The sequence below is a fragment of the Heterocephalus glaber genome, unplaced genomic scaffold (genome assembly GCF_053883595.1).
Source record: "Heterocephalus glaber isolate CG9 unplaced genomic scaffold, H.glaber_assembly_v1.0 deba00001719, whole genome shotgun sequence".
In the NCBI taxonomy this organism is placed as follows: domain Eukaryota; kingdom Metazoa; phylum Chordata; class Mammalia; order Rodentia; family Bathyergidae; genus Heterocephalus; species Heterocephalus glaber.
The window spans coordinates 6,968,184-6,984,274 of record NW_028258432.1 but is presented as its reverse complement, the minus strand read 5'-3'; the positions used below and the strand labels follow the sequence as shown (position 1 = coordinate 6,984,274).

Below are 16,091 nucleotides of genomic sequence, written 5' to 3'. Positions count from 1 at the left end.
TTACACCAGGCAGGAAAAAGAGATGATCAGGCCGATGGGTTGCACTGTCGCCAGGCTCGGGCAAAACGCGACACCAGAGCGCAAAGATGGATGGAAACCAGGCTGACCACGCGGCTGCCACGCTGTCGGAGCAGCGAGGTATTTGGACTCTAGGTGGCTCTGTGACAGTGCCCTTGGGAGGGCGGAACGTGGCACGCAGGCACCGCGCCTCCTGCCGGAAGCAGTTTCCAAACGCACTCGCGAGCTCCCGGCCCGCTTCTCAGTTTCCCTCCTGCCAAAGAGGCGGCCTGGCTAAGGGAGACTGAGAGAAAAGCTGAGGCCTGGCGCTCCTCCTGCACAGCTTCTCTGCCACAGCTTCCCCTCCAGCAGGACAACCCCAAGATGCAGCACGATCTTTCGGCTTATCTCCTGAGTGGACGATAAGACGGCCTCCCAGCGATAGCTCTGGCACGGGAGAGGACAGCTGCCCACCGAAGATTCTTCTCCGCGGACGAGGCGGCAGCCGGGCTCCTGACGAGGTGGGCTTGGGGATAACGCTCTGGATCTTCCCACTACTTCCGGGAGACGTCACAGAAAGCAGGCCATCCTAGGGGTCCTGCCTGTCTTCCGATTGGTTAACTGGTGTGCTAATGAGCTGCGCTAGCTGGTGATTGGTTCAGACGTGCCCACTGTCACCTGCTTCCCTATGGAAATCTAGGTCGTTTAGGAAAGCGTTACTTGAGTCTCCATTGAGAAGAGGTTGGTTGGGCTCCCAGTCCAGTTTGTTTATTGTACTAGGGAATCATCTCCCAGCTGAAACTTACGTTGCAGCACCCAGGAAAAGAACCAGTAGCTGGACAGAGGGCGGGGGTGGCAAGAAAGTGAAGGTTTAGAAGTAAACTTGAATCACCTAACCCTAGCTACCTACGAATGGGAACGTGAAAGGAAGGAAGGCCTTTGCGAGAACGAGAGTTGTAATCCCAGTAACAATGACAGTGTAGGAGGCTAGCCCTGAATTTGCTGTGTGAGAAAGGCCCTGCAGGAGATTTTCATGACCTAATTGTATGGGGGTGTTATTCTAGGTGTGAGATAAAAAGCACGGAGAATTCACTTTGGCTTTGCAGCAGAGTTGGTAGACTACCAGATGTTCCTGGTATTCAGAGTCAATTTATTGAATAACTCATCTCTCTTTATTGCTTCAGATGGGGAGCTCTCAAAAAGGGCACAAACAACTGAAGGATGGATGCCATTCCATCTGTTAGAAGCATGTTGAGAGGAAAATAAGGTATTCACTTTAATTGTGGTTAAATGTACCAGAAAAAGTTTTGAGTAATATTAGATAGCTAGATTTTGTGTTAGGTTTTGACTTTTGAAGCAGTTTAATACAAAAGTCATCCTACTGCTATGCCTACCAAATATGTTCCTTGTTCGTTTATGATCTTGATTGTTCTGGAAATGGAAAATCTTGAGTTTGTAATAATGTCACTTAGCATTTGAGGGGACCTTCTTACTAGGTATTTCAAAGTTATAATTAATAACCACCATAAAAATCTTGAATTTGTCCTTTAATGTAAGACTACATGTGAACTTAAATAGTTGCTTATTCCTGGTTTAGACTCTGGGGTGAACTTCACCCAGCAGCAGGTTGCTTATTAAACTCCTAGTGTAAACTGTAGAGGTAGAATTGGAACAGTTGCTTTCCTGGCAACCTAGTCATTTGAGCTCCAGCTTCTATTGAGTCAGATGCTTCACTACACATGCCCCTTAGTGACAAAGGATAAATTTTCAAAGAATAGTTTATTAGATCCACAGATCACGCAGATTAGCTAGTGATGATAAACCAGGACCTGCCCTGGAAAATTCTAACCAAGAGTTGGGAATGAGATCTGGGCATCTGGATTAAAAATGTTTTTTTTCTTCAAGTGAGTGTGACAACTCTTTCACCAGTGACTTACTAAATTGGTCTGTTTATAACATTCCAAAATATTTATGGCACAATTTTCTCCCTTGATTTCCTTATAATTTAAAAGTAAGTATCTCAGGAATGATATTTAAATGTAATCCAAAAATAACATTTGCTTAGAATGTCAGAAAATTTCACTGGCACTCAAGACCCCTGGAAGTAACCATTCCAGCCTGAGGAACCAGGCTTGATGTGATGAATCACAGTGTACTCTGGTGCACTTCACAATCCTCAGAGCCTGCAATTGTGCATGATATATTGTTCCCTGCTGGGTTTCCAAGTCCTCCTGTTAGGTTTTAAGGAGAAATCACCTCAAAGCTTCTGCGGTAGATATAACAGGCTTAATTATTTTAACTTTAACAAAGTGTAATGGGGTAGTTTGTATTATTGCATTTATAAGCCTTATTTTAGAAGGAATATCTTGCTAGAAAAAAAAATGTAAATTATTCTTTCCCAGTAACCCTTTGCTTATTACATAATGAACATGCATAGTTCAAGCCTAAAATTTCTTGACATGAAGTACTCAGATATTTAAAACAAACGAGGGCTTTTAGATCAACTTTATCAGAGAGTTAAAGAAGTTTAAAAAAAAGAACCATTTTGGTATTCATATGTGAGAAATGTGTGCTCAATTCAAATTCTGTCTGATTAAACAATGGCTTTAGGCAAAGTAGTAGGTCCAATTGTGTTCTCTGTCCTAAAAGTTGTTTTTCATTTTATGTGTAAGTTTCACACACTAAGATTTGGCAAATGAAGTATTTGAGTAGGGAACACATTTAAAAAAAAACAACTATGAGTTAAAAATGCAAAGCCAGGGCTGGGGATTTAGCTCAGTGGTGCCGCCACCTGCCTCGCAAGCACAAGGTCCTGAGTTCGATCCCTGGTGCCAGGAAAAAAAAAAAAAGCAAAGCCATATGTAGTCATAACTAACTCCTTGAATTTTGTATATATTGTTTGAACAGGAAGCCAAGAGCCTCAGTATGAATCAGTCTGGATCTAGATCAGGTAGTGGTGGTGAAGAAACCTCATCTCAAGACCATAATCATCGTGAAAATGGGAGAAGATGGCAGCAAGAGCGCCTTCTTAGAGAAGAAGCCTATTATCAGTTTATTAATGAGCTCAGTGATGAAGATTATCGGCTGATGAGAGACCACAATCTGTTAGGCACCCCTGGTAAGAAATGGGTAAAGAGGAGACATCTTTTTAATGGATAAGAAGTAAAAGTTCAAAATAAGGAGACTCCCCTGCACATACTCTTTCCTCTCTCAAAATATGTATTTTTGTGAGTTTAAAGGAAAGTGGACCAAGAGATGAAGGGAGGTAAGAGGGAGAAGGTATGGAAAGGGGATAAAAAAATGTGTTAAGATGTGTTATGTACATGCATCAACTCCCCACAATAAATGTAATCACTGCATACTGCAAATATGAACTAATAAAAAACAAACTTTACTATAACAAAGTAGAAAATCACTGGCTTACTTCTGTTATTTTACTTTTTTTATTTCTGTATTTTATAAATAAGTAAGAATATTAGATATATAAATGCTAAAATAGCAAATTGATGTGCATAATAGTATTAAATATTCACATATGTAGTCCTAGCTCTCTTCAGTGATTTGTACAAATAAGATATTTAAGCCCCAGTTGTAACCTATTTGAAGTGTTTATTCAGCTAGATTAATAACCCCCAAGTTCAATATGTTCCATAGATTTTTCACAGATTCATTTTATAAATGAAACTAACTGAAACTTGTACCTTTATATATTGTATGTTTGTTTGTTGATGGCCCATATAATGAAATATTGGAGTAAAATTTTCTGTAGAAAAATTCCCTTCTTAATTTTTAACTGGGACAAAAATGCACAGAATTAATAGCTCATAGATCCTGTATGTATGAACTGAGAGTACTTTATCAATTATTCAAATTTATTCTTATTGTAGTAAATTTTAATAAAATAGTAATAAATGCTTAACCAAATAGATGTATATTTATGTCAGTTGAAAATTTTATCTGTCTTCAATTTACAGAACATGTGATAATACTAAGACAGTCTTTTATAGGTAGTTAAAGATTAGTCTTAACTTCATGAGTTCTCGTAAAACTTAGTAATTTAAAAGTTTTAAATAAGCAATATTTCATTGTTTCAGGAGAAATAACATCAGAAGAACTACAACAGCGGTTGGATGGAGTGAAGGAGCAGCTAATGTCTCAGCCTGACTTGAGAAATGGGACAAATAACAGAGGTACTGTGGAGTCCTTTCCTTAAGGAGCAGGCTTGACTGGAACAGTTGTAGGAATGAAAATGCTATATCTTACATGTTTATTTTTAATGTTTTCCAGCTTTGATGTGATATTCATTCAGATAATGTTTATGTATTATATGCAAAGCAGTCTTGTTGGACAGTACAGAAAAATGAATAAAAGATTTCATATACAGATTATCTTCAAGAAATATATATGTGTGCTATATTATTATAGACAATATATATTATATATAGCGTAGTTCATTTTTATCTTAGAGTGTACACATTACTTTTTCTACCATCATGTAGCTAAGCTTAGCTTCCTAAAATTTATATATAGAACATTACAGAAAGACTGAGAATCAGGAAATGTATTTTTATTTCTTTGTTTGTTGATTTCTTCTGTTATTTTACTGAGCAAACACTAAGCCATAGTATAAAAGGTTCTTATAAAAAGGAGAGTACTTGTCAAAAATAAAAATAAAAAAAGTAGAACCCAACTTCTGTGTCTCTCTAACCAGTTCTACTTTTCTACCCAGAGGTATTCATTTTTAGTAATCTCACATATCCTATCAAATCATTGTATTGATTATAGTGAAGTACCAAAAAAACAAAACAGAAACAAAACCTTCAGAATGCAATGGCTCAATAAGATGTAAGAAATTTCTTCCTTGCTTATTCTAACAGCCCAAGAAGGGCAGATGCACTTTGTTTCACACATCTTCCTGAGACCCACCAAGCTAGCTGAGTGAGTCTACAGCTGTGTTGTTCAGTGCAGTACCTACTAGCTACTTGTAAATAAAATATACTGATACTAGTCATACTAGCCACATTCAGGTGATCAATAGTGACATGTACCAGTAGCTTCCCTACTGGATAGCACAAATACAGAACATCTCCATTATTGCAGAAAGGTTTATGAGAATGTTACGGCAGCATGATCATGCTAGGTTATAACCACAGCTAGGTTCCCCCAGGCACCTACATGCCAGGCTGTCTTCATGGCCATTTATAATGTTTTTACAATGGTAGAAGATCAGATAGAGCTCAACTGTTTCAGACACACCATCATCACTACATTCTAGTTAATTAAAGAGGAAAGTAGCAATTAGGTTGATTAATTTTGTGGGGGGTGTTGAAAAAGAGTCTCTAGCTTTGAACTCACTGTGTAGTCCAGGCTGGCCTTAAACTCACAGCAATCCACTTGCCTCAGCCTCCCATGTACTGGGATTATAGGTGTGCGCCACCACACTCAGCATTAATATTTACCCTCCTTTTACTTATGTCTTTTCCAAACTAAAAAGGAAATTGGATATTGACCCACTTTTTAAATTCAGATATGTAAATAAACCATATTGATATAATACTTGTCTTTTGAATATGTTTTAATGGACATTATACTTAATGTAAAATAGCTCATTATCTTTATTTCTTTAAATTTTTTTCCTCTTAAATTCTTTTATTGGTACATTTTAGGTATATAACACATTTACATTTCTCATTGGGAACTTGTACCTTACATGATGTATCTTGGTTCTTATTTTTTCCCTGTTCCTCTGCCTTCCCTTCAACCCCTCCACTGCTCCCTATTTGCAAAGGCTTTGTTTCCATTTTTTTCTTTTTTCATATTTTTTCCTCTCCCTTATCTTTAGAATATAGCTAAAGTTGCTCCTTATTCTACTGACACAGTTTATAGCTTTAACTTCACCATTTTAAAAAGTGTTTATGAGAGTGATTTCAGTAATGAATTGAAACCAAAGAAATCTCATTTAATAGTTACTTTTGAGAAAAACAAACTCTAAAGTTGAGGTCTATAGTTAATGTGCATCAAAATGCTTTTTATTATGTTTTGTACTTTATATGATGCGTTAGTTAGTTACAAATATATAAATGGAAGCTTTAGGCTTGGCACAGTGTCCATATCATAGTCAAAGAAAGTTATCCTAGCCAGGGATTTAGCTCAATGGTAGCGTGCCTGCCTTGCAAGCACAAGGCCCTGAGTTTGATCCCTGGTACCAAACAACAACAACAAAAAAGATGAAGATATCTTATCTTGGACACACTGATTTCCAAATTGATTCATTCAACAATATTAATTGAGAGTATGATTTGTACCAGATACTATTAGAGAAGCTAGACATTTACTAATGAGTAAAATAACAAATGCTGGACACAGTGGCATACTTCTATAATTCTAGCCCTTTGGGAAGTTGAAGCAAGAGGATTGCAAGTTCAAGTCCCACCTGGACAACTTAGTGAGATCTTGTCTCAAAATTTAAAAATTTAACAAAGAGACCAGGATGTAGCTCAGTGGTAGACTACTCCCGGCTTGATCCCCCCATACCATTAAAAAAAAAAGATAAAAATATTTGTCTTCATGGAATTTACACTGTAAGTGAATAGAGAATTTATTTATTTTGTACAATAGTGAACATTTATTGAGTGTTTTCTATGTGCCAGATACTATGCTAATTATTTTATATGCATTGCCTTATTTTATCCTCATGAGAACCCTATGAGATTGTCATAGATAAAGTAAAGTAACTTGCTGTAGTCTTCCAACTTCACACAAAGATAACTAATGTGGTTCTAACAGTATATTCATAAACTAGATTTTTTGAGATGTACATTTTTGTTAGTTCCTGAGATATAAAATTCCTAGGCTTATAAAAAATACTGTGTTGCAAAATTATTGATTGAATTGGTTCATCCACAGATACAGGATGAATTTTACATAAAGTTTGCCACTGTATTGATAGTAGTATGTGAATAAAACAATATAAATATACAATATGGTATTGGATATATTTCTCATTTGCAGTAATATTTGGTCAATAACAAACAGAAAGTAGGAGCAAGGATTTCTCCACAACTTTGCATAAATAGTAAAGTTTATAATTATATAACCAGTATTTTAATTTTTAGAATATGCTTATCAAGCATACTTTTCATTTAGAAAGTTCAAGGATTTTTTGCCATTTTTCATTCATTAAAATGCGTAAATGTTTTTTAATTTGCTACAAACTCTGTTTTTCTTACAAGCTTTCAATAAAGATCTAAAAACAGATTTTAGGAATTGATTTTAAATTCATCTGATTTGGTTTCCAGGCTCACAAGTCCCTAGAGAAAGTTCAAATGAAGATTCTTTGCTAGCATGGCTGCACACCTTTCATCTTACTGGCAATGCGACTCGAAGTGGACAAACTGGGAACCAAACTTGGAGAGCTGTGAATCGAACAAACCCAAACAGTGGAGAGTTTCGGTTTAGTCTGGAAATCGACATAAATAATGAGAACAGAGGATTTGAAATTCGTGAGGAAGATGATACAGGCATTTCACTTTCAGGTATTAACAGAGGTCACACTATAAATAGGCAACAAAGATCTACTAGTCCTGTGGCTAGGAGAACAAGAAGCCAAACCTCAGTGAATTTCAGTGGTGATAATTCCAACATTCCAAGGGCCAGGCTTAGTTCAAGGAGGCAGAATTCAGTTGATAGATCACTCTCAACACTGAGAAGGTTAAGAAATAGAAGTGGGAGAGCAGTTGGCATTCCTAGAACTAGTACTTCAAGCAATAACTTTAGTAGTCAAACAAGTCAATCAGGTGGCAGTGAACTCAGGCAAAGGGAGGGGCAGAGATTTGGAGCAGCACATATTTGGGAAAACGGGGCTAGAACTAATGTTACAGTGAGGAATACAAACCAAAGATTAGAGCCAATAAGATTGCGGTCTACTTTCAGTAGTCGAAGCCGTTCACCAATTCAGAGACAGAGTGGAACTGTTCATAACTCCCAAAGGGAAAGTCGACCTTCATGGCAAACCATTAGGAGGTCTGCGAGGAGAAGAGGTATAACTCAGGTCTTTTTAGAGCCAGATAGAGAACACAGAGGCACTGCCTATTCCCGATTTTCTAATTCAAGACGTGTGTCAAGAATAACAGAAGAAGAGGAAGAATCCAATACATCGTCACTTGCTGCACAACGGCATCCAACAATTACACTGGACCTTCAAGTAAGAAGGATCCGTCCTGGAGAAGATAGAGATCAGGATAGTATTGCAAATAGAACTCGATCTAGAACAGGGCAAGGAGAAAACACAATCACTGTTGAAAGCAATAGTGGGGGCTTTCACAGAACTATTTCTCGTTTAGAGCGGTCAGGTATTCGAACCTATGTTAGTGCCGTAACAGTTCCTCTTCAGAGGATTTCTGAGAATGAGCTTGTTGAGCCATCCTCAGTGGCTCTTCGGTCAATGTTTAGGCAGGTCATGACTGGGTTTGGAGAACTAAGTTCTCTAATGGAGGCTGAGTCAGAGTCAGAGATTCAGAGAAATGGTCAGCATTTGCCAGACCTGAGTAATTTAGGTACAGTTGATGACAGTGGCCAGCACAGTGAAAGTTCTTCTCAACACAGGCGAGCCCAAGAAGACAGCACTGAAATGCTAGGTGAAAATGAGATCACCCAGCCTCAGAACAGAAGCAGTGACAGTAGAAGTAGTCCGCAGATGCAAAATTCAAACAATTTTGTAGAAACCAGAACACTACCTATTTTCCGCCTTGCTCATTTCTTTTTATTAAATGAAAGTGAGGATGATCAAAGATGTGGTTTAACCAAAGAACAGATTGACAATCTTTCCACCCGGAACTATGAGCATAGTGGTATTGACAGTGAACTAGGTAAAATTTGTAGTGTTTGTATCAGTGACTATGTAACTGGAAACAAGCTCAGGCAGTTACCTTGCATGCATGAATTTCACATTCACTGTATTGACCGATGGCTGTCAGAGAATTGCACTTGCCCAATCTGTCGGCAGCCTGTTTTAGGATCTGGACTAGCAAACAATGGGTGAAATGATATCTATTCAAAAACTGTATTTTAATAGAGCTGAGTGTTTAAACATTCTTTTGTTGAGTTGTGATGAGCTAACCAGGATGGGAAAATAAGATTATAGTTTGAACTATTTTTTTGTGTGCTTTTTTAACTTGTTAAAAGAGAAGAATTTATATAAATTTAAAATAAAAATGTTAAATTGTCCAAAAGTACAGAATAGTTAATATTGCTAGAACCAAATAACCTTTAAAATGTTTTTATTTTGGTAATTTTGTCATGCTAAGCACTTTTGTATCTGCACAATTCAATGAGTTAAAAATCTTCCTTTTCTTGATATTATAGCAGATTTTACTTGGGTTTTTAAGTTTAATAAGCTTAGTACTATGTCTAGACATTGGTGTCTAAGCCTTTCAAAGAATGTTTGGTTGAATGTTTACTATGTATTTAAGTTACCTGAAACGATAATTTAATATGCAGCATACCATATGTGTGTATATATAGATATATAATTTTAAGGTTAAAATAATCTAGTTTAAAAACTTCAACCTTGATTCTTATTTAAGCTTTTGGGCTAATACTGCATATGACACAATGTTTAATATTTACAAGATCATCTCTGAAAGCAGATTAAGATATAATTTTAAAATAGAAATAATTTACAGAAGCGTCTCTGACAATCTGATTTATTAGCAAGCAATATATAATACTGGACAAGTATTTCTTTATTCAGAAGTGGAACACGGGAAATTTAGGACATACAGATTATTTAACTTGAGTTCAGCCTTTTTTTGGGGGCGGGAAGTGCAAACAGTTCTTTGGATTAAGTAAGGTATACAGTATTCATGGTTTCTCAAATTTAGTTTAAAACATCTAATAAAAGGCATATACAGAATCAAATACATAGGTAATATGTTAAGTTCACTTGGAGGCCAAATAACTCCACATAATATGAAAGAGAAAACCTTAAGAGAATGTAGAATTTATTTAAACACAAAATATAAATTGAAGATCTATTTCTACCAATAAATATTGAAACAAAGACTATATGTGAGCTATTTTTTTGTTGTTGTTGCTTCATTGTGGCATTCCTTAAATTTTTATTTCTGTACTGGGCATTGTAGGTTCTGTGGGTGTTCAGGTTTCCTCCAGTGGCAGACAGTCCCTGTCTTAATGGAAAAGGTGTATTTGCTCTTAGAAGTTAAAAATCAATTGATCTTAGCCACAAGGCCAAGAAGCAATTGGGCAAAATCATAAGAACAATACTTCAAGGCCAGATTCTGTGAGATTTAGTAATATTTCCCCATTTAGTCTTTCTTTCTGATTAGCGATTATGTATTTAATTCATTAAAAGTCAGTTGTTAGGGGGCGCACTTAACACCAAATGAAAGGTTTCTGTAAGAGTTATAACCTCGGGGTAAATAATTAACATAGGTCAGTTTTGGAGCACAGGACAATTTGATTTGGGCCTGATTTGATGGTTTTACACACCAGACTAAGGACTTTTTATTTTACTATACAGAGGTTATGTAATTAAAATCATTCACTGATGATTTTAATGGCAAATAGATCATTTTCCATATTTCAGGAAGATTGGTCTGGTACAGCCTACTGAGCACAATGAAATGGAGAAAAATGGGAAGCAAAGAATCTGGTAAAAGAACTATTGTGATTAAACATTATCATTTTTATTATCAGTCATCATCATCATCATTAGTTACTTAACAGGATGATGACAATGAAACTGGAAGAATAAACTGAATGTCAAAATGTTTTTTAATAAAGGATCTCTGGTCTCCAGTATAAAGAGGTAGAAAGTTATATATTCACAAAGGAAGAGCCACCTGAGTGGAGGAGGCAGTGCTGACACAAATCATAGTGTAAAGTATGCCAATTTAAATATTTTAGGCCTGGCCTAATCTGTACATTTTGCACATGTTTCTGTGTTACCATTTGTCCCCAGTATGATGAGCAACTAAATTTAGCATTTATTTCTTATATGGGATATTCTTTAGAAAAGTTTACTTTACCTGGTCTAGTCAGTTAGGAAAATTCAGAGAACACATAAAGAAGGAAATGCAAATAAAGTAAGGGTAAGAAATAAAAGCATATTGATTCTTTGTTTGACTTGGTACTTTATAAAAAATGATAGTGTTACCAACATGAGAAGAGATCCCAAACAGGCACTTGAAACAGAACTAGGATGGGTACTACATGGAAAATTCCCTGACAGCAGCAGTGCAGCTTAATGAATTTTGTAAATTGGTATCCCAGTTGAGAACAACGAAGGGTTTTCTTTAATGTATTCATTCATTTCCCAGTAAACAAGGCTGATAGATACAAAAGCCCATTAATCTATTTGTAGCTTCTATTTAACAATGATTGTACCCTTTGTGGTTCTAATATAGGAAGGAACAAATGGTTTAAAATGCTTCACTTGAATATTATGTTCCATGTCAGGTCCATAGAGATTGTTCTTTATAGTGTGACTATCTTGCAAACTTCTATTTTGAAATTCCCAGCTTCCCAGCTGCTCTCCCATGGATTTATATTCTTTTATCTTTATATTCTTTTTCTTATTTCCCAATTGTTTTTGGTTGCAGCTAATGTTGTTTTACATTTCTTACTAGTAAACTCCTTTGCTATAATCATTTTTAGGTTATATTTATTTCAGTATTTAATGTGGATTCATACCTTAAACCTCCCAACATCTCCTTGAAGTATTGTCACTGTAGTAATTGGCACAGTTAAGAGAATAAGTTACTATGTAGCCATTTACCTCCAAAGCTTGCATTTTTCTCACTACTCTGCATTTTGGAGAAGTAGAAATTCAGTCCAATTTACTTCTTCCTGAAGATATTTTTCAAATTTTTAAACTTTGTTTTAATATGTCTTTGTAATTACATAATTTCTACATGCAAATAATCTTCCGTGTCTCATAAATGGACAAAAGGGCTGTGTCTGAAAGATAAAGCAGAGTCTGGATGAATCCAGCATCTGAAGATGCTGTTAAGGATGAATTAATAAGCTGAGTCTGAGGCATTTTCATGTGTATTCCTCCTAGATGAGAGCATCTAATCAATTTTTGATCTCCATGTATCTTTCTATTTGAATAATCTCTGGCTAGGGGAGAAGGAATCTATAGAAACAGAACTCTACATGGAGGTAGCAGGCCCACTTGGAGCCTCTCCCTCAATCTAACGCTGGAAATCAGAGGCCTGAGTGTTTGTGTCCTAACACGATTCCTGGGAAGCCAGATCTGTCTATTACTGAGAGTATCACTCTGTGTTCCAATGGACAGGATGATGAGTGTCAGCAATGATTCTTTCCTCAGCCTCCGGAGACAGACTGTGAGCCCTTTTCAGTGAGTATATGTTAATCCCTCATTATATTGCCCTTATAATTGGGGGGGGGTCTGTAATTACTTTTAGCAAGTTTTGATTAAATCCCTGGAGACTGAATTGGCCCTTATATTTTTCTTCTTATTTTTTTAGATAGCATCCTCACATTTCTTCTGAAAAATAAACACTTTGAATGTGCTTGGGGATTTTTTTCTATTAATACTTCATTTGAAGATGGAGTAATCCTCTTGGCTGTCAGTACATATACATTGCCTGTCATACATGTAATTGTAAAAATGTTCCTACTTAACCTAACCCGACTATTTTCTATGCAATTTCAAACAAGTTCACACTCTCTCCGTGAAAAGCAATCCAAAATCACATATAACTTATGTATTGTGAAATACCATGATTCAGCTACTATGTCCAGGTTCTCTGAGTAGTATGTAATCTTCCATTAGCTTGGACTTGATTAGGTTTAATTGTGACTCCTCACCATCCTGCAGCTTATGGGATAACAATAAAGAAGTTTCTATTCACCTCCAGTGAAGAAGAATAAAAATCAAACCATAAAGAGGGAAAGAAGCGCTGTTATGCTTTGATTACTGGTACTAAATGTACGCCATATATCAGTGAACAAGCCTAGCAGGATGAATAATAGAAATAGTGAGTCTCATGAGCATTCTCTTTGTTGATTTATCTGAATGTAGAATAAATTGGTCAGCCAACTTGACTGACTCAGATTCTGAGTTAGGGCCATCTTCAGAAAGGCACAGAGGGAGGGTTTCCAAGCTGGTACAGGTAGTTGTGATGGTGGGTCGAGGGTTGAGGGATGCACACGAATGGTTTGATTTTCACATGTTGCTAGTACTTGCTTCAAGGACTGTCATAATGCTGAACAGTCATAGGTCTCTACAGTAGGCCAAGTGTTGCTTTGGACATACAGCTTCCTTAAATCATTAGCTTCTTAACAGTGTTATTTCAGGTCTATATCCAATGCCAAAAATCTTATATTCTTAATTACAAAGGAAATTGTCATAATCCTCACAACACCTCTGTTTTTATTATTATTGTTTATTTGTAGTTCTTTTTGTTGTTGTTGTTTTGTTTTCAGGAAAGTCTATCACTCTTTTTTTCCCTGTGCTAGATATCAAACCCTAACCCTTAAGCATGCATAGGCAAACACTCTACTACTAAGCCATATTCCTAGCTCTCACTGACTTTTTTTTTTGGTACTGGGGATTGAACTCAGGACCTTGAGCTTTCAAGGCAGGCGCTGGAATCACTGAGCTAAATCCAGGGCTCTCATTGACTCTTAACTAAATATATTTTGTTTCTAGTATAGTTGGGAGCCTTTCTTTAATCTTCCCTTGTCCCTTGATTGCATTTCCTATTATCCCAGTGTGCTTTTGCCATAGGAAGAAGGTATCTTCATTTTTGTCTTTGGGTAAGGGAGAATATTTTTACTCTAACAAATTGAGATCAGTTTACCCTACTAGCCCACTTTAACTGAAACTTGGGAGACAGTCAATTACATTTTTTTTTCCAGTGCTAGGGATTGAGCCCAGGGGCCTTCACACCGAGCTACATCCCCAGCCATTTTTTGTTTTTTATTTTGAGCCTAGGTCTTGCTAAGTTGCTCAGTCTGGGCTTGAACTTGCAATCCTGCCTCAGCCTCCCAGAGTGCTGGGATTGCAGATGTATGCGCCCATGCCTGGCTTCAATTACATTTTCATTTTTAATACTGAATTGCAGGTGTTGTGATGTTAGCATAAGTTTGATTATTCTTTTTTACCAAAGTTAATTAATTGGAAGTAAAAATTACTGTGTTGAGCATCTCCAGAGCTGCCAGCAGATTTGGTGGATTTACTAGAACTCACAGGAATCAGCTTATAGTTGTAATCACAGCTAAGATTTATTACAGAGAAAGGACATAAACACAATCAACAAAGAGGAAAGGTGCATGGAACAAAAAAAGGAAGCCTGGCAAGTTTCCGGGGGCCCTGTCACAGTGAAGTCACACAAGACACATTTAATTCCTCCAGCACTGATTGTGACAACATGAAAGAAGAGTTGTCTACCAGACACACTTCCTTACAGTTCAGGGGTCCAAGGTTTTTAATAGAGTCTAGTATTGCTTAGCAAGTATAAAAATTCCAGATCCCAGAAGGAAAGTTGGTATTCAGCACAGACCACATTCTTTGCACAAGAAGTTTGGGCAAAGAGGGGCATGCTTATCAGTTGGAGAATAGTTGGGACACTCCCCGTCAGGTTCCTAGATGGCATTCAAGGGCCAACTTTGCAGGGAGGTCTTTCTGAGGCTAGGCTGAGGTCTACTGTGTACATTCTTTTCTGTGCATACATCTCCCTTCCTAACTCAAAGCATTCTGCTAAATTCTAGGACCGTGTTTTGAATGCTTTGGTTAATGTCTCTTGGACTGCCTCATAAAACCTGATTCAAGATATTCAGAACTGAAGGAATTATCTCCCCTAGAGCTGTTGCTCACCTTCTTTTTCCTATCTCTGCTAATGCCTTATTTGCCAGTTCAAGACAGAAAAGCCTGATACCCTCCCCTGAGTGCAGTCAGAGGGTACTAGATGATCTGGGCTGGATCCAAGGGGCAGAAGGAGCAGCAGGAGTACTTTGTGTTCCTGACTGTGGGTGGAGAGTGAGAGGTCAAGTACACAACTGTAACCAAGATACTGATAAGTCTCAAAGGGGGAGAACTGGATTTAGACAGGATATCAGCACAGGAGAGATTACAGACGAGGGCAAAATGTCAAGAGCAATTAGTCCAGTCAGAAAAATAGCATGATCTGGGAAAATATGGCAGACAGTGGCTGCTTACCATGTCTGAGTTGGCTGGTTGCTTTGATCTGTTGTATGATGAATAGTCAAGCACTAAAGGGCTAAGATGGGAATAAATAAGAAGTGAGACTTCTGCCTCCTTTTTCCTATCCAATTGACCAAGCTATGTCTGTTGGAATCTTCCTCGTGTTCATTTGCATTGCCTTAGGGGTGTCATTATTTCTCACATAGATTCTTTTCCGTGTCTCTTAAGTAGCCCCACATCCTTCTAGTAACTCCAGTGTAATCATTCTGTAAGGCGTATTTGGACAAGCTCCCCACCTGTCCCTATGAATTCCCCATTTTTCTTAGACCAGCACACAAGAGTCTTCATACCTGTTCTGTGGCCTCTGCTTACCTGTTCTAAATTCATTTTTACCATTCAGTGTCCCTCGTGAGGCCTTGCACCTTGGTCTTCATTCTTCTAAAGTCTTGCCTGTTCTTTCTTGCTCACTGCAATGGTCTTTTCCCTCTTGCTCTTCTGGTAATTCCTGCCAATCCTTTCATTGTCACTTCAAGTACCATTTGTGCAAATCCTTTTAATGCCCTTAACTCCAGGGCTGATTTACCAACATGAGGCACAATTTACACCATGCCTGGAGTCCACAATTCTCTGATGGGTCATGAAAACGCTTTACTTTCTTTTAAAACTAGTTATATACCAAAAGAGAATATAATCCAGTCTGGCTTCCATTTATCTTTATGCTGGCACACTTACGTAATTTTTAGTATTTTTCGGGGAAAAGGGAACAGTGAAAGCAAAGGTGCTGAGGGTTATGGAAGTCATAATGTGACCCTGCCTATGTCCCCGTTTGTGTGTTTCACCTGTCTTCTCCAAAGAACGGTGAACGCTTTGATTTTCAGCACATAATGTGGGTCACTCAATA

General features: G+C 37.4%; 1 protein-coding gene across 2 annotated transcripts; it reads left to right on the top strand.

Annotated features, from left to right (window-relative positions):
* Positions 1-201: 201 nt before the first annotated feature.
* Positions 202-10,057, top strand: Rnf6 (ring finger protein 6). Of its 2 annotated transcripts, none has more exons than XM_004854823.4 (5): positions 202-518; positions 1,182-1,264; positions 2,905-3,115; positions 4,092-4,187; positions 7,296-10,057. In XM_004854823.4, exons 3-5 carry the CDS (start codon positions 2,923-2,925, stop codon positions 9,035-9,037), a joined length of 2,031 nt encoding a protein of 676 aa, XP_004854880.2. In that variant the 5' UTR covers positions 202-518; positions 1,182-1,264; positions 2,905-2,922; the 3' UTR covers positions 9,038-10,057. The 2 variants fall into 2 exon arrangements, with proteins under 2 accessions (XP_004854880.2, XP_004854881.2); XM_004854824.3 differs by lacking the exon at positions 202-518 and adding an exon at positions 614-738.
* The last annotated feature ends 6,034 nt before the right edge of the window (positions 10,058-16,091 follow it).